This window comes from Salvelinus sp. IW2-2015, unplaced genomic scaffold (genome assembly GCF_002910315.2).
Source record: "Salvelinus sp. IW2-2015 unplaced genomic scaffold, ASM291031v2 Un_scaffold2133, whole genome shotgun sequence".
In the NCBI taxonomy this organism is placed as follows: domain Eukaryota; kingdom Metazoa; phylum Chordata; class Actinopteri; order Salmoniformes; family Salmonidae; genus Salvelinus; species Salvelinus sp. IW2-2015.
Window position 1 is genome coordinate 58,836 of NW_019943467.1, and position 12,772 is coordinate 71,607.

Sequence of the window (12,772 nt, forward strand, 5' to 3'; positions counted from 1 at the left end):
CAATAATGGATAGTTCCTCAACCTGGAATAGTTCCTCAACCTGGAATAGTTCCTCAACCTGGAATAGTTCCTCAACCTGGAATAGTTCCTCAACTGGAATAGTTCTCAACCTGGAATAGTTCCTCAACCTGGAATGTTCCTCACCTGGAATAGTTCCTCAACCTGGAATAGTTTCCCAACCTGGAGTAGTTCCTCAACCTGGAATAGTTCTCAACCTGAATCTCCTGGAATAGATCCTCAACCTGGAATAGTTCCTCAACCTGGAATGTTTCTCAACCTGGGCTAGTTCCTCATCCTGGGCTAGTTCCTCAACCTGGAATAGTTCCTCAACCTGGAATAGTTCCTCAACCTGGAGTAGTTCCTCAACCTGGAATAGTTCTCAACCTGGGCTAGTTCCTCAACCTGGATAGTTCCTCAACCTGGAATAGTTCCTCAACCTGGAATAGTTCCTCAACCTGGGCTAGTTCCTCAACCTGGAATAGTTCCTCAACCTGGAAAAGTTCCTCAACCTGGAGTAGTTCCTCAACCTGGAATAGTTCCTCAACCTGGGCTAGTTCCTCAACCTGGAATAGTTCCTCAACCTGGAATAGTTCCTCAACCTGGAATAATTCCTCAACCTGGAATAGTTCCTCAACCTGGAATAGTTCCTCAACCTGGGATAGTTCCTCAACCTGGATAAGTTTCTCAACCTGGAATAGTTTCTCAACCTGGATAGTTCCTCAACCTGGAATAGTTCCTCATCCTGGGCTAGTTCCTCAACCTGGAATAGTTCCTCAACCTGGAATAGTTCCTCAACCTGGGCTAGTTCCTCAACCTGGAATAGTTCCTCAACCTGGAGTAGTTTCTAAACCTGGGCTAGTTCCTCAACCTGGAATAGTTCCTCAACCTGAGTAGTTCCTCAACCTGGAAATAGTTCCTCAACCTGGCTAGTTCAACCTGGAATAGTTTCCTCAACCTGGCATAGTTCCTCAACCTGGCTAGTTCTAGTATCCTCAACCTGGAATAGTTCCTCAACCTGGAATAGTTCCTCAACTGGGCTAAGTTCCTCAACCTGGAATAGTTTCCTCAACCTGGGCTAGTTCCTCAACCTGGAATAGTTCCTCAACCTGGAATAAGTTTTCCTCAACCTGGCTACAGTTTCCTCAACCTGGGCTAGTTCCTCAACCTGCTAGTTCCTCAACCTGGATAGTTCCTCAACCTGGAATAGTTCCTCAATCTGGAATAGTTCCTCATCCTGGCTAGTTCCTCAACCTGGGCTAGTTCCTCAACCTGGGCTTAGTTCCTCCAATCCTGGGCTAGTTCCTCATACCTGGGCTAAGTTCCTCACCTGGGCCTAGTTACTCAACTGGCAAGTCCTCAACCTGGGCTAGTTCCTCATCCTGGGCTGTTCCTCAACCTGGGCTAGTTCCTCAACCTGGGCCCTAGTTTCCTCAACCTGGCTAGTTCCTCACCCATTTGATGCCATACTGTGGCAACATATTCGAAGTCGGCAACTTCGTAGACCACTGTCTATGCTTTGTTCAATGTATAGACTTCCCTTTCTGTATCTTATGTAAAATTATTCAGAGAGATCTATAGGCCTGGCAAGTACTGTGTGTACAGTAGAGCTCTTAAGGACTCAACTGAACGCATAACTTCTCCACACAGAGGAAGGTGAAGGTGTGTGTGTGTGTGTGTGGTGTGTGTGGTGTTGTGGTGGTCTTGAAGGGGGGTGTCATGGCGGGTTCCCTTGGTGTGGTCAGCGGTCGTCCAAGACAACAGTGAGTGAGGAGTGAATGTCATGTTCGTATGTGTGGTGATGAAGTAGTCTGATTGGTTAGGTGTGTTGCCTCGTAGGGACACAGCAATACAAAGGCCTCTTTACCCTGACTAACGGCTGGGTGAGTGTGTTTCTCAGAACACTAAATCACCGGCGCCACTCGAACACAGCCACACACACATTTCTGTTTTCTTAGCCACTCCTTAAATGACATCCGCTCTGTAAACTGTACGTGTGTATTAGTAGGCTACTGTACTGCTAGCCATAACGTTCAGACACCACAATCCACAAACACACACACACAGTCCCGTTGTTCATTGTTCATTCATACATTCAGAGGGCTTTATGCTTGGCTGGGTACAGCGTGATTCTTCATCCCACACTCTATTCTCTCACCTCTCCTCTTCCTTCTCCCCCTCTCCTCTCTCTCTCCTTCTCCTCCCTCTCCTTTCCCCTCTTCTCTCTCTCCTTCTCCCCTCTCCTTCTCTCCTTCCCCCTCTCCTTTCTCTCCTCTCTCTCTCCTTCTCCCGCCCTCCTCTCTCTCCTCTCTCTCTCCTTCTCCCTCCTCTCCTTTCCCCTCTTCTCTCTCTCCTTCTCCTCCTCGTCCCTCTCCCTCTCCCTCTCCCTCTCCCTCTCCCCTCTCCCTCTCCCTCTCTCGTCTCTCTCTTCTCTTCTCTCTCTCTCTCTCTCTTCTCTTCTCTCTCTCTCTCTCTCCTCTCTCCGTCTCTCTCTCCTCTCCTCTCCTCTCTCTCTCGCTTCCCCCCTTCCTTCCTCCTCTCCTAATCCTCCTTCTCTCTATCACTGTTAGACCACAGTTCGGTCTGGCAGGCACCACACTGCCCTCATTCAAACCCCCATCACTCACAACCAGCGCTACATCTATGTTACACCACATCACACTTGGTTTAGTGATATGGCCATTGGAGTGTGATCTGGTTTTGCACTTTGGGGATCCATCTAAAATGAATGTTGTTTCACAATGGATCAACTACAGATTACTACCCACATTTTATAGACGTCTTTTGTCATTTGTTGTGGTTCAGAAGATCAGGGGTCAGGGGTCAGGGGTTGCATCCAAATGACCACCTATTCCCTATACGTGCACTACCTTGACCAGAGGCAAGCACTCATATGCAGACAGGGCCATGGTCAGGGTCAGCTAGAGAGGTAGAAATGACATTATTGTTTTGGGTTGAGGCTGACTGGATCCCTACTGGAGAAAAGTGTTTGGGTTATGGTTGAGGTTTGGTCCAGTGTTGTGCTAACTGCTTACCCGTAGCTGCAACAGCGACCGTAAACTGGACCACACCTCCTCCAGTCTCTGCAGGAAGAGGTCGCTCCTTCTTCTTCAAGAGTGTGAGAGAGAGAAAGAGGTGAAGGTGAAGAAGAGAGAGAGAGAGAGAGAGAGAGAGAGAGAGGAGAGAGAGAGAGAGAGAGAGAGAGAGAGAAGAGAGAGAGAAGAGAGAGAGAGAGAGAGAGAGAGAGAGAGAGAGAGAGAGAGATAAAGAGAGAGATAAAGATAGAGAAGAGAGAGAGAGAGGAGAGAGAAGAGAGAGAGAGAGAGAGAGAGAGAGAGAGAGAGAGAGAGAGAGAGAGAGAGAGAGAGAGAGAGAGAGAGAGAGAGAGAGAGAGATAATAAGTATTATTATTGCTGTTGGTCGACCACTGTTGTTTTACTGTATGTGTACTTTGACAAGTAAAATAATTTAACTTGCCATGTCAATAACGTCTATTGAACTAAGTTAAATTGACAGGGGGAGAGAGAGACAGAGAGAAAGAGAGAGAGAGAGGGAGGAAGGGAGAGAAGAGAGAGAGGGAGAGGGAGAGAGAGAGAGAGGAGGAAGGGAGGACGGGGGGATGGTGTTATTAGATAGCTTTGAATAGTGAATATTAATAGTGCTAGTTGGTTGACTGTGCTGTGGACACAGCCACGTTACGCAGTCCTATGAGTCCATGACTAAATCAAAGCCAGTTATTATTATTATCATTCTGCATTATAATATCTATGATGATGGACGTAAATCCATCAGCTTCTGTATAGGAGTATGCTTCGTCCTGTAACACGCCTTCAGCACATTATGCAGTGCACACACCACAACACACACACAGACAGACACAAACAGACAGACACACAGACAGACACACACGACAGACACACAGACAGAACACACAGACAGACACACAGACAGACACACAGACACACAGACACACAGACACACAGACACAGACACAGACAGACACACAGACACAACAGACACACACACACACACACAGACACAGACACAGACACAGACAGACCACAGACACACAGACAGACACAGACCACATCGTGTTCTACTACTAGTTACTGCCCTATTACTGTAGAATTGAAGTGTTGAATGCTTTGGCTATTTCCATTGCTTGGCAATGTAAACATATGTTTCCCATGCCAATAAAGCCCTTTGAATTGAGGAGGATAGAGAAGATCTAGTAGAAGTTATAAAGTCCTCCAGCGGGAAGTTATCTGGCATCATTGTAAGAACAGAATATTTCGAACAGAGGGGTGTTTGGTTGTGGTACCCTTAAAACGGCATGAAAAATGGATATGGTACTCTCTTACCACATACTTTGTGTGTGTGTGTGTGTGTGTATGTGTGTGTGTGTGTGTGTGGTGTGTGTGTGTGTGTGTGTGTGTGTGTGTGTGTGTGTGTGTGTGTTGTGTGTGTGTGTGTGTGTGTGTGTGTGTGTGTGTGTGTGTGGTGGTTTGGGGGGGGGGTGCGTGCGTGCGGCGTGTGTGTGTGTGTGTGTGTGTGTGTTGTGTGTGTGTGTGTGTGCCCGCCTGCTACTATTCAATCGGAACCCCCAGCTTCCAACAGAGTGTGTCACAGACATGGACATATCCTGCTTTCAACATTAGTATCCCCAACTCCCTAACCGCCAATCACCATAAGGGGGATGCCCAACTTAGAGTTTCTGATGAGTGATGGTTTAAGCAGTTTTTTTTTTCTATTGACTGTGAAGTCAAAATACATCACGCTGACTAGTACACCAAGTAGTGAACCGACACACTGATTAGCGGTACTTAACTGAGGTCTTATTGATTTTACCTGGACAAGTTCCATTGATGAGTACTATAAATACCCGAGTGGCTGTTGGGAGAGGTTGGGGTGTAGGTATGGCTCATGAGTTATTAGGGCTATCACTGGCTTGTCTACTGCTTATTAGTCACTCAGACCGGATGTCTATGTATGGTATGTCATATCGTAAATGGTTATGTCACTTAGTCCTCCATACCTTGGTGAGGGTATGCGGTATGCTATGCTACACACTACATGTCATATGGTATAGTAGTCATTGTCTAGTCCTTGGTGAGGTCCAGGTACTTCTGGGGCTCGTGGCCTGCTGGGGAGATGCTGGAGTGGGATGACATCCTGTGAAGGAGCAGGGCTGCTTTGGGCCTCTCTCAGAGCCATTCTGGCCTGGGCCGGTACCGAGACCCAGTCTGGTCAGCTTGGACTTGAACAACTGCTGCACCAACACACTCTCACTGGCTGTTAGGGCGGGGTTATATTTTTTTATATCACTATATTTTTTTGTTCTGTTTCTTTTTTTGCTTCACAATGCTCTAGCTCTCTCTCGCTGATAATTGCTATACCCTCTCTCAATCTCCTCTCCCTCACTCTGATTCTCCTACCCCCTCTTTCGCCTCCCCCGCCTCCCCATCCACAGCGGAGAGCAGAGAGAGAGACCATCGGCACCTCTGCAGGCGGCTCTCATCGCTCTGGCGTTGCATCCTGGTTATAGTGGCCGATTAACGGATGGTTGTTAGGTCGCGTTCTCCACGAAAAGTCCGTCAGTTTGGATCGGGGAGGATGGACACCGGCAGCGAGCCATTGCTCGAGCCCAGCAGCAATACGGGAGAGACACGCCTGCACCCAGCCACTTGACCACCGGCCGCCAGCACATATTGTCCACCGCGCCAGCCCACCATTGGAACCAAAGTAGTGACCATCCACCGCCGAGGTTATGACATAGCTACTTCGGACCTATGGCACTAGGATACGTGTGGTCCCGGAGGACGGGAAAATCAAAGAGGAGCCGCCATCCCTTCGAGTGGTACCGACTTATCCTTTCCCGCTGGATGGCCCTGCACTCTCTCGACTGGTATCGCGCTACATCCATAAGTCAAGATGACTGACCCTGGACGCCCTTCACATTCATAGCCTCCGGGACGATCCCACACCACCTCCACTCCCTCTTTTTTAGGTACTCATCATCCATCATGGAACTCCTACCATGGTAATAGTGGCCACAGTTAGAAGGTACCGGCTATATTGCAAAGTGAGTGTCGGGGTCTCAACGTAAATTTGTGTATAGGTTCAGGCTGGGGTGATGTATTTTTGACGCTTCACACGGGTCACCTAGACAAAAAAACTGCTTAACCATCACTCATCAGAAACATCTAAAAAGTTGGGGCAAATCACCCCGCTCGCGTATGAGTCGGCGTCGATCTGGCACAGGCATACTAGGGAGAGCAGCGTTCGGTGTGAAGATCGACTGAGATCCATGTGTGGTGAAATGCAGGAGTAAGATGAGAGAGAGCAAATCTTGAAAAGGTAATTGTCTGTTGGCGCACTCAGACTGGTATGTAGGGCTGTAATGAACTTCGCTTGCGTGCTTTTGGATCCTAGAGTAACTTTGTCGTAGTAATGTGGGTTCCATTGTAATCCATCGCATCGGCACACTACCACTGTCACGCTGACTACAGAGGTCCACAGATCCAGGGCCGGGCACACAACTACACACTCCATCACACATAACCCAGCACCGCTGTCTCATTTCACCTTTACACCCCTATTGGACTTTGAAATGTGTGTGTACCATTCTGCACAATATGCACAAAGGAACTAAAAGAGACAGGCGAACGCAGATACAGACATGGAGATGAGAACAGGGACATAGACAGGGAAAAGAAGACGGAGAGAGAACAGGGACCATAAGAACCACGGGAAAAACGAGGCACAGGGAGAGGCAGGACGAACACGAGGCACGCCCACATCCAGACACAGCCAAAGCACAACCAATACACCAACACAGCGACGAGCACCACACTAGCACCACGACAGGGAGATGAAGACAGGGAGACCTCGAACAGACAGGAGACCACACCACTACGACAGGGACAGAGACAGGCCAACGAAGCCAAGACAGCACAAGGGACCGAAATACAGCAAGCCGCCAGACGCAACCGGAGACATGAAGATAGACCAGCGCCGCACACACGCAGCCAAGGATTAGGAGGAGCAACAGGCGAGCATAGACAGGGAGCAGGACGACATGAAGATTAACGCACACAGGCGAGACGGACCGACATGACCAGACTAGACAGGCGACGCAGGAATCAGGGAGATTGGATATGACAAGGAGAGGCGAGTGCCACACGCACAAGTGCGAGCCATTTTTATTGTCATGTGGCTACGCGCGGATGATCAGTGTGGAAAGGCCGAGCACGCGCAGACAGCGCGCACACGATTGACAGAGAGCACGGAGCATTCTAGGTGACTTGAGGAACGTCACACACTGCCCGGATATGACGAAAAGGGAGACATAGTTATACAATGAAAGATAGACACGGTGACTAAGGTCTGCATGCTAATCTCTCTCAGTCCATGCATTGATGGAGTATCGGGAGCGGTGAGCGAGCGATAAGACATGTTGTTACATTAGGCACGGTCAAAGGTGGAACGGCCAAGGCGATAGTAATAAGCTATCTATGGGAGAGTAAGAGCACGAGAGTGTCAAATGACAGGAATATACGACGATTGACAGTCATGTTAGCCGCACGTATGAGGTGTGTAATGGAGGTGGATCCGATGGGCTGGAGTGGAGGAGTAACTGTCTGAGAGTGGACTGGTCTAGGTAGTGCAGATGGCTGGTGGTGCTGTAGTGTGGTGGATGGAGTAGTCGATCCTGGGGTGTGAGACGGAGTGATGCTCTGTCTGTGATTGGTGTACTAGTGAGTGAGACATCTGTGTGGTGCTGAGAGTGATGTCGTACGTGAGTGTGCGTATCTGATCGGTAGGTCTACGCTTCTGAGTGGGCTATCTGAGGATGGTACTGCATCTGGGTGGATGCTGTGTGGGCTTGGGTCTGATCGAGGGTGTCATAGATCGTGATGGTAGTGTGTGGGCAGTGGTGTGCAGGCATAAAGTGATGGGACTGAAGCGTGTTCACAATGGCGGAAAGAGGCATAGCTCCTGCATGACAGCAACTGGAGGAATTTACGGTCCATTGACCCATCCAGGATGGCAAAGAGCAGGGAAGATGAATTATGGAAAGTACAGCAAAGGTGAATAATATTAAATAAGCTGGGCTGTATGTGATTTAGTCATGGCACTCAATGGAGGACTGCGTAACATGGGTTTGTAGTCGACACAGCCACAGCTCAGGCGAAAGACGTGAGCACGTAAACTCATAATGGAAAAATTTAGCATAATTAACAGGTAGAGGAAAGCGATACTAAGAGGTAAGAATAACCATCCGCAGCAGCCGGCACAGGTCCTGAGCGAGAAAGGAGAGGAGACCATCCCCACTGGTCGAGTCCATACTCGATCCAGGTCTCCTTTATATGGCCTGATTAAACGCCGCACCGAACACGCTATCAGGTCGAGACGGAGTATCCTTCCAGCGGTAGCTCTCTCTCATCCGTTGTCTCATCTGATCTCTCTCTACTCAGGAAGCGAGGAGTAAACAGGCCCTGTCAGAATGAGATAAACCATTAGAAGTTCAATAGACCGTTATTGACATGCGCAAAGATTGAAAATGTATTATTGTTAATACCTTAGTGGGAGAAGATACCACACAGTACAGTAAAAAACGACACACAATGGTCCAGACGCACAGCGCAATAGAATGAGAATACGTTACTTAAAGGTGACAGGAGGAACTATCTGCTCTTCTCTGCATCAGGTGTCTAGACAGGAAGTCTTTCTAGACAGGTAGATAGACAGGTCTCGATGCAGGAGACCTCAGGTCGTCGAAATACCAGGAATATAGTACCATCTCGCCAGATTCAGTATTCCTCAGTGGCTCTCTCACTCATCGACTCACGTCTCTCGCTCGGAGGTCACTCGTCGAGACTCATCACGTGAGCACGGAGATGACGTCGACGTCTCATGGCAGTGCTCACCAGTCTCGAGAGTATGACATATGTGAAAGCAGAAGCTCGGTTCATATCTAGCAGGTACGTCACTAGGGAGTATATGTATCGAAAATCACGTGGTACTGGCTCGCATCGTAGGCTGACAATCGACTACCCATCTCCTGGCGCTCTTAGAGGATCGACAGGAAGAGATGACATGGAAAGTCAGCACAGTGCAGATCGAGACCAGGGAGAGGAGACAGGGAGCTGGTGACAGGGAAAGATGACAGCGCTGATCGAGGAAGACAGTGGCTACCGCAGGTTGACAGCGTCTCGCAGTGTGTGTGTGTGTGTGTGTGTGTGTGTGTGTGTGTGTGTGTGTGTGTGTGTGTGCCCGCCTGCTACTATTCCAATCGGAACCCCCAGCTTCCAACAGAGTGTGTCACAGACATGGACATATCCTGCTTTCAACATTAGTCATCCCCAACTCCCCTAACCGCCAATCACCATAAGGGGGATGCCCAACTTAGAGTTTCTGATGAGTGATGGTTTAAGCTGTTTTTTGTTTCTATTGACTGTGAAGTCAAAATACATCACGCTGACTAGTACACCAAGTAGTGAACCGACACACTGATTAGCGGTACTTAACTGAGGTCTTATTGATTTTACCTGGACAAGTTCCATTGATGAGTACTAAATAAATACCCGAGTGGCTGTTGGGAGAGGTTGGGGTGTAGGTATGGCTCATGAGTTATTAGGGCTATCACTGGCTTGTCTACTGCTTATTGAGTCACTCAGACCGGATGTCTATGTATGGTATGTCATATCGTAAATGGTTATGTCACTTAGTCCTCCATACCTTGGTGAGGGTATGCGGTATGCTATGCTACACACTACATGTCATATGGTATAGTAGTCATTGTCTAGTACCTTGGTGAGGTCCAGGTACCTCTGGGGCTCGTGGCCTGCTGGGGAGATGCTGGAGTGGGATGACATCCTGTGAAGGAGCAGGGCTGCTTTGGGCCCTCTCAGAGCCATTCTGGCCTGGGCCGGTACCAGAGACCCAGTCTGGGTCAGCTTGGACTGGAACAACTGCTGCACCAACACACTCTCACTGGCTGTTAGGGGATCACACAGAGAGAGAGAGAGAGAGAGAGAGAGAGGGGAGGGGATGGGGAGGGGAAAGAGGGAGGAAGAAAATCAGAGGGAGAGGATTGGAGGAGAGGAGCAGTGGGAGCAGGATAGGAGAAAGGAAGCAGACAGGAGACATGAGGAGATTAAAAGGAGAAGGATGATTGGAAGAAAGGAGGGAGGGAAAAAGAGGAGGAGTGAGAGGGAGGGATTGGAGCAAAATAATAGGCATGTAAACAATCATCTCCATAAGAGAGTAGGTTGAGCATGCTGCCACAGAACACGTGGAGCAGCCCTCAACAACAAACAGCTCTGTGAGACAGGCATGTGTGTGTGGGAGAGAGAGAGAGAAATCTTGAAAGGAATTTCCTAGACTGGTTGTAGGGTGTAATGACTGTGGCTTTCCTAGGTAATTGTCTATTAATTTATGTAATCATCACCACCAACACTACCACCTGACTACAGAGGTCCACAGACCACTCTCCATAACCCCCAGCACCGCTGTCTCATTTCACCTTTACCCTTTGACCTTTGATGTGTGTGTACATTCTGCAAAATATGCACAAAGGAACAAAAGAGACAGGGAGAGTAGACAGGGAGATGAGACAGGGACATAGACAGGGAAAGAGACAGGGAGAGGAGACAGGGACATAGACAGGGAAAGAGACAGGGAGAGGAGACAGGGACATAGACAGAGAGAAATACAGGGAGATGAGACAGGGAGATGAGACAGGGAGAGGAGTGGTGACCAGGGAAAGAGACAGGAGAAGAGACAGGAAGAGAGACATGAAAGAGAAACAGGCAGAGGAGACAGGGAGAGGAGACAGGGAGTGGTGACAGGGAAGAAGACAGGGAGAGGAGACAAGGAGAGGTGAACAGGGAAGAAGACCAGGGAGAGGAGACAGGGAGTGGAGACAGGGAGAAAGACAGGAGCGAGACAGTGAGATAGACAGGGAAAGAGACAGGGAGAGGAGACAGGGAGAAGACAGAACGAGGAGACAGGGAGATAGACAGTGAGAGAGACAGGAAGATAAACATGGAGAGGAGACAGGGAGAAGAGACAGGGAAGAGGAGACAGGAAGAGGAGACAGGAAGAAGAGACGGAGGAGGAGACAGGGAGAGAAGACAAGAGGAGAGACAGGGAGATGAGACAGGGAGCGGAGACATTGAGAAAGACAGGTGAGATAGACAGGGAAAGAGACAGGGATAGAGACAGGGTGAGGAGACAGGAAGATCGACAGGAAGATAGACAGGGAGAGGAGACAGGGAGAAAGACAGGGAAGATAGACAGGGAAAGAGACAGGGTGAGGAGACAGGGAGATAAACAGGGAGAGGAAGACAGGGAGAGGAGACAGGGAGAAAACAGGGAGATAGACATTGATATAGACAGGATAGAGACAGAGTGAGGAGACAGGGAGATAGACATTGATATAGACAGGGAGAGGAGACAGGGAGACAGACAGGGATAGAGACAGGGAGATGAGACAGGGAGAAAGACAGGGAGATAGACAGGGAAATAGACAGGGATAATAGACAGGGAGATGACATTGATATAGACAGGGAAGGAGACAGGGAGATAGACAGGGAGATAGAACAGAGAGGAGGAGACAGGGAGATAGACAGGGAATAGACAGGGAGAGGAGACAGTAAGATAGACATTGATATAGACAGGGAGAGGAGACAGAGATAGACAGGGAGATTAGACAGGGAGTGTAGACATGGAGAAAGACAGGAAGAGAGACACGGGAGAGGACAGGGAGATAGACAGGGAGATAGACAGGGAAAGAGACAGGGAGAGGAGACAAGGAAGGAGTCAGGGAGATGGACAGGGAGAGAGACAGGGAGAGAGACATGGAAAGAGACAGGGAGAGGACAGGGAAATAGACAGGAGAGGAGACAGGGAGTAGACAGGGAGAGAGACATGGAATGAATCAGGGAGAGGAGACAGGGAAAGTACAAAAAGCCATCTCCGAAGCCTTTGATTAGGCTCATTATTTAAATGTCAGCCAATCATAGTAATCAGCCCGAGACAGTAAATTGCTGGTCCTGGCTCTGACACAATGCTTGCCTGTCCTACTCCTCTCTGCTCACAAAAACACCAGCACACATTTGACCACCCTCAATAGATTATATACACACTACTGCTGCTATCAACACACACACCATTCATTAATAGACATGATTATGGATAAAAGACATTGCTTATGGATGATTGTTAGTGTGTTGGATGGGTTGTGTTGTGTGTGTGTGTGGTGTGTGTTGTGTTGGTGTGTGGTGTGTGTGTGTGTGTGTTGTGTGTGTGGTGTGTGTGTGGTGTGTGTGTGTGTGTGTTGTGTGTGTGTGGGGGGGGGGGTGGTGTGTGTGTGTTTGTGTGTGGTGTGGGTGTGTGTGGTGTGTGGGTGTGTGTGTGTGGTGTGTGTTTGTGTTTTGACTGATACTTACACTTCAGAACAAGAAGCAGGTTTTGGGGAGGGAGTCCTTGTTCTTCACCAGTGTTCCTGTGAGGTCATAGGCCATCTACCAATCAGAGAACAGACAGACAATTACATGACAGATATACACACACAACATAGGTTATGTGAGTGGTGTTGTGTGTGTGTGTGTGTGTGTGTGTGTGGTGTGTGTGTGGTGTGTGTGTGTGTGTGTGTGTGTGTGTGTGTGGTGTGTGTGTGTGTGTGTGTGTGTGTGTGTGTGTGTGTGTGTGTGTGTGTTGTGTTGTGTGTTGTGTGTGGTGTGTGTGTGGTGTGTGTGTGTGTGTGTGT

At 48.9% G+C, this 12,772-nt stretch overlaps 1 protein-coding gene across 1 annotated transcript in view; it reads right to left on the reverse strand.

The window, feature by feature from the left end:
• Positions 1-12,772, reverse strand: part of LOC112073052 (unconventional myosin-XVI-like) — a gene marked incomplete at its 3' end in the record, with an annotated part of 197,982 nt that overhangs the window by 52,466 nt on the left and 132,744 nt on the right. Inside the window, 3 exon segments of the mRNA XM_070440027.1 lie at positions 9,810-9,997; positions 12,453-12,479; positions 12,482-12,527. Of these exon segments, the coding sequence (XP_070296128.1) occupies positions 9,810-9,997; positions 12,453-12,479; positions 12,482-12,527 (261 nt within the window).